General features: G+C 37.3%; 1 protein-coding gene across 1 annotated transcript in view; it reads left to right on the top strand.

Annotated features, from left to right (window-relative positions):
* Positions 1 to 451: 451 nt before the first annotated feature.
* The window catches only part of CDKL2 (cyclin dependent kinase like 2), a 52,100-nt gene continuing 41,882 nt past the window's right edge, over positions 452 to 10,669 (top strand). The window contains exons 1-2 of the mRNA XM_039231015.1: positions 452 to 874; positions 3,308 to 3,507. Of these exons, the coding sequence (XP_039086946.1) occupies positions 3,340 to 3,507 (168 nt within the window). The 5' untranslated portion in view covers positions 452 to 874; positions 3,308 to 3,339. The remainder of the gene's footprint in view (positions 875 to 3,307; positions 3,508 to 10,669) is intronic.

Genomic DNA, 10,669 nt, shown 5'->3' with positions numbered 1-10,669 from the left:
TACCTTGCCCCGCCGGGCCCCACTGCCCTTACCGGAAAGGAAGCACCTAACCGCGGTCAGGCCTGAGCCTTCGGGATGAGAGCGCCGGGGGCCCGGGGCCGACGAAGCTGTGCTTGTCTCTCCCATCCGTTTTCTACAAAACCACCACCCATTCTATCCTCTCCATGAACACCGGGATCGCAGTGATGTGCTCCCTATTCGAGAACTGAAGCATGTGTGGATGCTGGCGTCTGCGCTTCAGTGAACCGAACCTGGGCCGAGCCTCAGGTGAAGGGGCAGAGTGGTGGGCGCTGAGCCAATCGTAGCTCGTGACGACAGAGCCCAGCCAATCAGAACACGGGAGGCTTGGCGCACTCCGGGCGGGGCCGGGCGGGTGAGAACCCGCCCCCTTGCAGCTCGGTGGCCAACGCCTTCATCCAGGGCTTGCAGGAGCCACGCAGGTTCACAGACTCCAGGGACTGGGCACCTTCCGAGCTGGCAGACGGTGCCTTCTCACCCAGCTAATTTCTTACGGGTCTTGGCGCCAACAGGCGTATTGGTGCCTGCCGTGGACGCATTCCGACCTGGGCTGTATCTCTCTCTGGAGGCTGAGCCTATGGTTGGGGCAGAGTGAGGTCGTTGCCTTGACGACGACAGCATGCGGCCCGCGGTCCTCCGGAGTGTGAGCCTGCCGCAGGCCGAGGCCAATCTGCCTCCCTGCCTGATTCACCCAGGACCCGTGACTGTGTCCACAGAAGAAATCGTAACAGCTCCGGAATTGCTGGTTTGCTAGTCAGCATCCTTCAGCCCTGCGAGCGAGATGCATTTCACCTCAAATCTGTTTCCAAGTTGAAAACCTTTGGGTCTTTCCATGAGAAAGGATTTTAAAGAAACAGTAAGTATAGTACTTTTAAAAGCTTCGATTATCCCGTTGTTTGATCTGTGATAGATTTCAATCTGGTTGTCTTTAGCAAAATAAACATTATTTTTATTATCTAAGTTTTTGGGATTCGAACTATATGCTTACATGGCACATATCCGGAAATACCGCATTGCCAATTGGCCAGGCATCCTTTCAGTTTGTGTTACCCTTACACACAGGCGTAGAAGGCATGAAAAGCTATAGTTTATGAGTAACTGATTCAGGAAACAAGAGGCTTTTTAAGCTGCCATACTTTTAAGGTATTTGTGGGCAGGGCTGCTTGAAAAAGCAGGTGTGTTCAGTGTGCTGTGACTAAATGTGTGGTTGGTTTCCAGAATAAACTTGGAGTAATCAACTCGCCTAATGTTAGCTTGTGATATGCTTCAGAACATCTCAGACATGCCTAAGGTAATTTTAATTTTGTTCACTTTGCATTTTCGAATACTGAGGACACCAATTGAGAAATGTTTAAAAATGATCCAGGTGATAGAGTCCAGCTATTTCTGTCCTTGGTATGATAAACCTAAAGTCTAGTCCTTAAGGAAGCATGCTGTCTTAATGGAAGAAAAAAAAAATATTCAGGAAAGAAGAGATAGAATTACACTGAGAATTTTTTCCAAACTCACATTTTATTTAAAGTTTTATTTAAAATAGTTAATAGATGTTAAATGGAAGTTAATACATCAAAAATGTGGAAAGTTAGCATTGGGGACACTGCTCTCTAAACAGTTTATAGAATCTACTATCAAAGCTAGTAGTAAAATAATGAAAGAACTAGATTTGGTGTTGACTGGAATTTATTTTCATCTTTTTTGCCAGTAGATTAATCTTCTGGTTTTCCATGTATATCTACGCTTATATACATGAAAAACCAGAAGATTAATATATAAGCATAGATATACGTGGAAAACCAGAAGATTAATCTACTGGCATATATATATATATATACTTACATATATATTTATAAAACCCTAAATTATTAAGGTGAACTCCTGAAAATGTATACAATGGATTACCAGTTTGCTAGAACAAAGAGGGTGTTTGTCTTGTTTTTTGTTAGCAGTGTACTAATAGGGAAGAAAATAAAACATTGTAATTCACAATCTGGGTAAATTAGTTTTAGATTGCCATAAGGACACAATTAATAAAATAAGTGAGAGATTTCCCCCCCCACATTTTATAAATGAGTATTTTTGTATTATTAAGTTAAAAAATTCAGCTATGAATCATCACTTGAATATATAGTTACTGAAAGATTATTTTTTCTTCTAAAACTTTTAGAACTGTGTTGGGAGTAAGGACAATATTTTTATTCTTTGCTTCTGGAATTTAATTTCAAAATCAGATTTAAAAAATAAGTTTTACTTTAGAGTTGTTGTTTATTAGCTTTTATATTTCATGGCAATCAAACCTTGTGAATTAAAATCTGTGTTTGAACTGAAAAGTTTTTTCTATACCAAAATATGTAGTGGAATAATTGTTGATCCTTCATTAATCATTATTAGGATTGCTGCTATCCAGAAAATGCCATTTAATGAGATGTAAAAGAATTCTAAACATAAAATTCAAATGATCATACTTATAGCGAGTAATCATTAAAAGTATTTTTGAAATATTGTATGAGGTACTACCAAAATTTAATTTTTAAAAAATCTGCTTATATACTGTGATGCCATTGTTGTTATTTTGTAAGTTCAATATGGGAATTTAATTACTACAGTAAGAAAAAGTAAAAAAAAAAAAAAAAAAGTTTATGAAAGTTCCTAAGTGTTAACTTGGTAAATGATCATTTTGTGAGCAAATATTTTTCCTAATTGAATAGAAAATGCATAAGGATTTTCAATTGCTTTTTTAAGCCTGATGTAAAAAAAAAAGTAATAAATTTGATCTTCACTAAAAGCAAACTCATTGTGGCGCCTGGCTGTTTCCATTCATAGGGCATGTGACTCTTGATCTCAGAGTTGTGAGTTCAAGCCCCACATTTAGTGTGAAGATTACCTAAAAATAAAATCTTAAAAACAAAACAAAAAGCCAAACTCACTTATACTTTTTCACCTCTGAGTGAAAAGGAACTGTTTTTCTAAAGTAAGCTTTAATTATATTGAATGATGGTTCAAGTATTGCTTTATCTGAATTACAAATGTATTGAATTTCATTAACATGGCATCTAATAATTTAAATTTAATGGCTTTATTTCCATTTGCTTTGTCTGTTATGAAATGTATGTTAACATTTTGAAAACAGGTTAGATGTGGAAACAATAAGAAGTTGTGAGTCAGCACAGGACAGCCATTGACACAGTGACCGCTCTAATATGGAAAACAAGTGGGGAAGGATTCATTTACTGGAAAGGTGGAAGAAATTAATATACTCAGCATTACTAACTCTATGTTTTGGGTTCCACAGCGGGAAGAATTCCTTTTGGTTTTGAATTAATAATGGAAAAATATGAGAATCTAGGATTGGTTGGAGAAGGGAGCTATGGAATGGTGATGAAGTGTCGGAATAAAGATAGTGGAAGAATTGTGGCCATCAAGAAGTTCTTAGAAAGCGATGATGACAAAATGGTTAAAAAAATTGCTATGCGAGAAATCAAGTTACTAAAGGTGAGTAAATATCTGTATTGAGTTAAAAAAATAGTTGTTTCTTGATCAAGGTTACATTTTTAGAAAAAACTACTGTTTTTATATTCATTTCCATACTAACATTTAAGACATAAATGTCTTTTTTGGCAAAAACAAGTGAAATGATTATTTATGCATATTCATTGATCCCATAAATATAAATATGATTTTTAAAGTATTTGTTGCTTCTTTCTTTATCTATCTATCTATCTATCTATCTATCTATCTATCTATCTATCTATCTATCTGTGTTTGGGGTCCAAAAGGTCACTCTAGGTTCCATGAAGTCTTGGGCCTGCTATGTGATTTCTCTCTCTCTCTCTCTCTTTATATATATATATATATTCATTCTCACCAAAAGTTTATCAATTTTTTTCTCTTTATAAAGAACCAATGTTTGATCATCACTGTTTTATATTTTCTTTTAAGTAAACTCTCCTCCAATGTGGGGCTTGGACTCATGACCCCAAGATCAAGAGTTGCATGCTCTACCAACAGAGCCAGCCAGACACCTTTGTGTCTGTCATTTCTATTTCATTTAGTGAGATAGATACTTATTTCTTTAATTTCCAGACTACCACCCCCCCCCGGTATGGATTTAAGGCTATAAATTTCCAAGAGCAGCTTGATTAGGAGTTCAAAATATTTTCTCCCTTCCTTAATTTCTTTTTTAAAAAATTTGTAATATTTATTTTTGAGAGAGAGAGAGAGAGCATGAGCAGGGGAGGGGCAGAAAGAGGGAGAAACAGAATCCAAAGCAGGCTCCAGGCTCTGAGCTGTCAGCACAGAACCTGATGTGGGGCTCGAACTCATGAACTGAGAGATCATAGCCTGAGCTGATGTTGTACACTTAACTGACTGAGCCACCCAGGTGCCCCAAATTTCTCTTAATTTCTAAATATGTGGAAGTTTTCTAGGTTTCCCTTCCTGGGTATTTTTGCCACAATTTCCTTGTAATCTAAGTATATATTGCATAACATTCTTTCCTTTCAAATTTCTTGATGCTTGCTTTTTTGGTTCAGAGTATATAAGTCAATGAAAAAAAAATTCTTTGTGTGTTTGAAAAGTATTCCATAAAGTCAAATCTGTTTAATTATGTTATTTAAATCTGTGAAATTATTACTGATTTTTGTATGGTTTTTCTATTTAGTACTGAAAAGAAATGTGTTAAAATCTTCTTCTGAGATTATTGATTTGTCTGTTTTTCATTGTAGTTCATTTAATTTTTAACTTTATAAATGGAAAGGCCATGTTATTAGAGCATTAGATTTAGAATTATTATATACTCATGTTGAATCTAATGTTTTATCATCATGAAATAACTTGTTATTTTTTTAAAATTTTTAAAATTATTTCTGAGAGAGAGAGAGAGAGAGAGAGAAAGAGAGAGAGTTTGAGCAGGGGAGGGTCAGAGAGAGAGGGAGACACAGAATCCGAAGCAGGCTCCAGGCTCTGAGCTAGCTGTAAGAACAGAGCCCGTCGTGGGGCTCGAACCCACAAACCGTGAGATCATGACCTGAGCTGAAGTCGGATGCTTAACCAACTGAGCCACCCAGGCACCCCATGAAATAACTTATTAATAAGTAATGTTGTCTTAAAATCTGTTTTATCTGAAACTAGTAAAGCTATATTAATTTAATTTTGGTTAGTGTTTGCATAGTATATCTTTTTCTACATTTTTATTTTGAAGTGTTCTTAATTCTTGTTTAATATTTTTTAATGTTTATTCATTTTGAGACAGAAGGAAAGAGGGAGAGAGAGAGAGACAGTGTTAGTGGGGGAGGGGCAGAGAGAAAGGAAGACAGAATCTGAAGCAGCTCCAGGCTCTGAGCTGTCAGCACAGAGCCTGATGTGGGTCTCAAGCTCAGGAACAATGAGATCATGACCTGAGCTGAAGTTGGACACTTAACTGACTGAGCCACCCAGACATCTCATCCCAGTTCCTGTTTAGATATGTATCTTTTTTTTTTTTAATGTTTTTATTTATTTCTGAGAGAGGGAGACACAGAATCTGAAGCAGGCTCCAGGCTCTGAGCTAGCTGTCAGCACAGAGCTTGATGTGGGGCTTGAACCCACAAACCGTGAGTCATGACCTGAGCCGAAGTTGGGTGCTTAACCGACCGAGCCACCCAGGCGCCCCTGTTTAGATATGTATCTTTTTTTTTTTTAATGTTTTTATTTATTTCTGAGAGAGGGAGACACAGAATCTGAAGCAGGCTCCAGGCTCTGAGCTAGCTGTCAGCACAGAGCTTGATGTGGGGCTTGAACCCACAAACCGTGAGTCATGACCTGAGCCGAAGTTGGGTGCTTAACCGACCGAGCCACCCAGGCGCCCCTGTTTAGATATGTATCTTATGGTTAAAAATCATATGGTAACATTTTGCTTTTTATTCTGTTTGACAATCTTTGACTTTTAATTGAAACATTTAGTCTATTTACATGTAATGTAATTTCTGATATATTTCAGTATAAATCTACCAACTTAATATGTGCCATTTGTCTTACTGGTTTTACATTTCTTTCTCTTTTCTTTCTTCGGATTAATTACATATGTCATTTCTTTTTTTTTTTTTTTTTAATTTTTTTTTAAGGTTTTTTTAATTTATTTCTAGAGAGAGAGAGAGCGTGAGCAGGGGAGGGTCAGAGAGAGAGGGAGTCACAGACTGAAACAGGCTCCAGGCTCTGAGCTGGCAGTCAGCACAGAGCCCGACGCGGGGCTCGAACCCACGAACCGTGAGATCATGACCTAAGCGAAAGTCGGACGCTTAACCGACTAAGCCACCCAGGCGCCCCATACATATGTCATTTCTTTATTTCCCTCTAATAGTTTGAAAATTGTATCTTGTTTCTCACTTTTTAGTGGTTAATCTAGACATTTGTTGAAGTCTAACATTGTCTAGTACTTGTATTCTTCTTCCAGGTAATACAATTCCTCACAATACTTATCTCTGGTTATTCCCTTCCATCTTATATGCTTACATTGTCATATATTAACTCTCACATATTTTTAAACATCACAAGACATAATTATTATTTAGTGTTCATAGTTTATGTTTACCTATAACTATCTTTGTTCTTCCTTTTCTTCTGCATCCCTGGCCATTTGTCTGGGACCTCTTCTCTTCTTCGAGTATATTACTTAGGATCTCATTCTGTGAGGATCTACTGTAGATAAAACATTTCAATTTTAGTATGCATGAAAGTGTCTTTTTTGCTGTCATCCCTGAAAGATATTTTTGCTGTGTTATGAAATTTTAGGTTGGCAAGTGTTTTCTTTCAACAAAATGAAGATAACACTGTTTGTCCTCTGGCTTCCATTGTGGCTCCTGAAAAGTCAGATTCAGTCCAACTGCTGCCCAACTGCTGCTCTTTTCTAAGGTTCTTTTGTTTTGTTTTTAGATTTTATTTTTAAGTAATCCCTATACTCAACATGGGATTCAAATCCACAACCCTGAGATCAAGAGTCATATACTTCTCCAACTGAGCCAGCCAGGTGCCCCTATAAGTTTGTGTTTTTATGTCTAGATCTTTTTTCCTTTCAGATTTTTATTGACATAAAATATCGAAAAGTGTGTATCCCATAAGAATCATCTCTATTTTTAAAAAAATTGAACAACTCCTTATTACCACCATGTAAGTCAAGAAAGAGAACATTAAAATCACTCCATAAGCCCCCCACCCCCACACACTTATGTCTTCTCCCAGCACTATTGCCTTCCTCCTCTAGCCCGATCACAACTATCCTAATTTCAATTAGCCTAAGTTAGTTTTGTTTTCTGGCTACTTAAAATTTTTTCTCTGATTTTGTTTTTCTGAAATTTCACTATAATGTATCCATTATAGTTTGGATATCTTTTTTTTGCTTGGATATGTTTTAATTTATCTTGGTTCATTGGGGATTGGGTTCTTTATGAATCTATGATATGATTTCTTTAATTACAGAAAATTCTCACTTATTATTCCAACTCATTCCCTTTCCCCTCTGTTTTTAGGACTTTAGTTGACATAAATCTTCTCACTGAATTATTTGTTTTACTTTTTTTTTCGTCTATTTGTCTTTCTATGCACTGTTCTGCATAGTTTATTCTGATTCATCATCTGGTTCCACTAATTTTCTCCTCAGTATGATTAATCTCCATCACTGAGTCATTTATTTGGGGTATTATATTTTAAGTGACTTTTTATTCTGAAATCTAGCCCATATTTAGATATACACAAAAACATAATTATAGCTCAATGAACTATTAGAAAGCAAACATTCAGAACCACCACCAGGTCAAGAAATAAAACACTGCCAACAACCTTTTTCTTGTATTATCCCAGTTACTAGCCTCTTCCCTCTTCCTCTCCTTCCACTATCCTGATGTGCATGTTAATCACTACAATGATTTTTCCCCCACATTTATAAAATATGCATTCCTAACCACTATAGTTTAATTTTAATTATTATTCTCTTAAGAAGCTCTTTTATCACTCTCTTAATGTTATTTTTACTCAACAGTAGTTGTTCATTTCAATGTAGTAAAATTTTTAATATTTTCCTTTATGGTTGGTGCCATTTATATCTGCTTACTAAGTCTTTTACTACTTAGAGATTAGGGTATCCTTCTATACTATCTCTAGAAACTTAATAGCTTTGGTTTTCATATTTATATTTCAAAAATTTTTTTAACGTTTATTTATTTTTGAGACAGAGAGAGACAGAGCATGAGCAGGGGAGGGTCAGAGAGAGAGGGAGACACAGAATCTGAAACAGGCTCCAGGCTCTGAGCTGTCAGCACAGAGCCCCATGTGGGGCTTGAATCCAAGGACCACAAGATCATGACCTGGGTCGGCCGCTCAACCGACTGAGCCACCCAGGTTCCCCTTCATACTTATATTTCAACACACCTAGAATTGATCTTAATTATGGTGTATAACACAGTCAAGTCTTATTTTGCCTTTATGGATGTCCAGTTTATCCCAGAAATATTTACTGAAAATATAACTTTTCTCTACTGCTCTGAATTCCTGATTTACTATATATCCTTATATGTAGGAATGTCTTTTCTACTCTTTATTCTGTTCCATTGGTCTATAATCTAAGTTTGTGCCAGTATCTCACAGTCATATTCACTCTAGTGAATCACTATAGATATATACGATATTCCTGTTATGTATTTTTAATTCTATCTATATTTATTTATTTATATTAATTTTTAAAATTTATATCCAAGTTAGTTAGCATATAGTGCAACAATGCTTTCAAGAGTAGATTCCTTAATGCCCCTTATGCATTTAGCCCATCCCCCCTCCCACAGCCCCTCCAGTAACCCTGTTTGTTCTCCATGTTTAAGAGTCTCTTATGTTTTTGTCCCCCTCCCTGTTTTTTTTTTTTTAATATATTTTTTTATTTATTTCTAGGAGAGAGAGAGAGAGAGACAGCATGAGCAGGGGAGGGTCAGAGAGAGAGGGAGTCACAGACTGAAACAGGCTCCAGGCTCTGAGCTGACAGTCAGCACAGAGCCCGACGCGGGGCTCGAACCCACGAACCGCGAGATCATGACCTAAGCGAAAGTCGGACGCTTAACCGACTAAGCCACCCAGGCGCCCCTCCCCCTCCCTGTTTTTATATTATTTTTGCTTCCCTTCCCTTATGTTCTTCTGTTTTGTATCTTAAAGTCCTCAAATGGGGTGCCTGGGTGGCTTAGTCGGTTAAGCGTCTGACTTTCGCTTAGGTCATGATCTCGCGGTTCGTGGGTTCGAGCTCAGAGCCTGGAGCCTATTTCAGTCTGTGACTCCCTCTCTCTCTGACCCTCCCCTGCTCACGCTCTCTCTCTCTCTCCTAGAAATAAATAAAACATTAAAAAAAAAATAAAGTCCTCAAATGAGTGAAGCCATATATTTGTCTTTCTCTGACTAATTTCACTTAGCATGATACCTTCTAGTTCCATCCATGTAGTTGCAAATGGTAAGATTTCATTCTTTTTGATTGCTTGAGTAGTGTATATATATATATATATATATATATATATATATATATATGCCCCATCTTCTTTATCCATTTGTCCATCGATGGACATTTGGGCTCTTTCCATACTTTGGCTATTGCTGATAGTGCTGCTATAAACACTGGGGTGCATGTGTCCCTTCGAAACAGCACACCTGTATCCTTGGATAAATACCTAGTAGTGCAATTGCTGGGTTGTGGGGTAGTTCTATTTTTAATTTTTTGATGAATCTCCATACCATTTTGCAGAATGGCTGTACTCTGGAAAGTTTGCATTCCTACCAGCAGTGCAAAAGAGATCCTCTTTCTCCACATCCTCACCAACAACATCTGTTGTTGCCTGAGTTGTTGACTTTAGCCATTCTGACAGGTGTGAGGTGGTATCTCATTGTGGTTTTGATTTGTATTTCATGTGTCTTTGGCCATCTGGATATCTTCTTTTGAGAAGTGTCTGTTCGTATCTTTAGCCCATTTCTTCACTGGATCGTTTGTTTTTTGGGTGTAGAGTTTGATAAGTTCTTTATAGATTTTGAATACCAACCTATATCTGATATGTCATTTGCAAATATCTTCTCCCATTCTGCCAGTTGACTTTTAGTTTTGTGGATTGTTCCCTTCACTGCAGAAGCTTTTTATTTTGATGAGCTCCCAATAGTTCATTTTTGCTTTTGTTTCCCTTGCCTCTGGAGATGTGTTGAGTAAGAAGTTACTGTGGCCAAGGTCAAAGAGGTTCTTGCCTGCTTTCTCCTCAAGGATTTTAATGGCTTCCTGTCTTACATTTAGGTCTTTCATTGATTTTGAGGTTTTTTTTGTGTGTATGTTTTATTTTGTGTATGGTGTAAGAAAGTGATCCAGGTTCATTTTTCTGCATGTCACTGCCCAGTTTTCCCAGCACCACTTGCTGAAGACACTGTCTTTATTCCATTGAATATTCTTTCCTATGTTGTCAAAGATGAGTTGGCCATACATGGGTCCATTTCTAGGTTCTCTATTCTGTTCCATTGATCTGAGTGTCTGTTCTTGTGCTAGTACCATACTGTCTTGATGATTACAGCTTTGTAATACAGCTTGAAGTTTGGGATTGTGATGCCTCCTGCTTTGGTTTTCTTTTTCAATTCTCCCTATATTTACATCCCTCCCCAAATTGTTCAATCA

This window comes from Hyaena hyaena, unplaced genomic scaffold (assembly GCF_003009895.1).
Source record: "Hyaena hyaena isolate Hyena2069 unplaced genomic scaffold, ASM300989v1 scaffold_54, whole genome shotgun sequence".
Classification (NCBI taxonomy): Eukaryota; Metazoa; Chordata; class Mammalia; order Carnivora; family Hyaenidae; genus Hyaena; species Hyaena hyaena.
The sequence above is the reverse complement of the archived record's forward strand: the minus strand, read 5'-3'. Positions and strand labels throughout refer to the sequence as shown.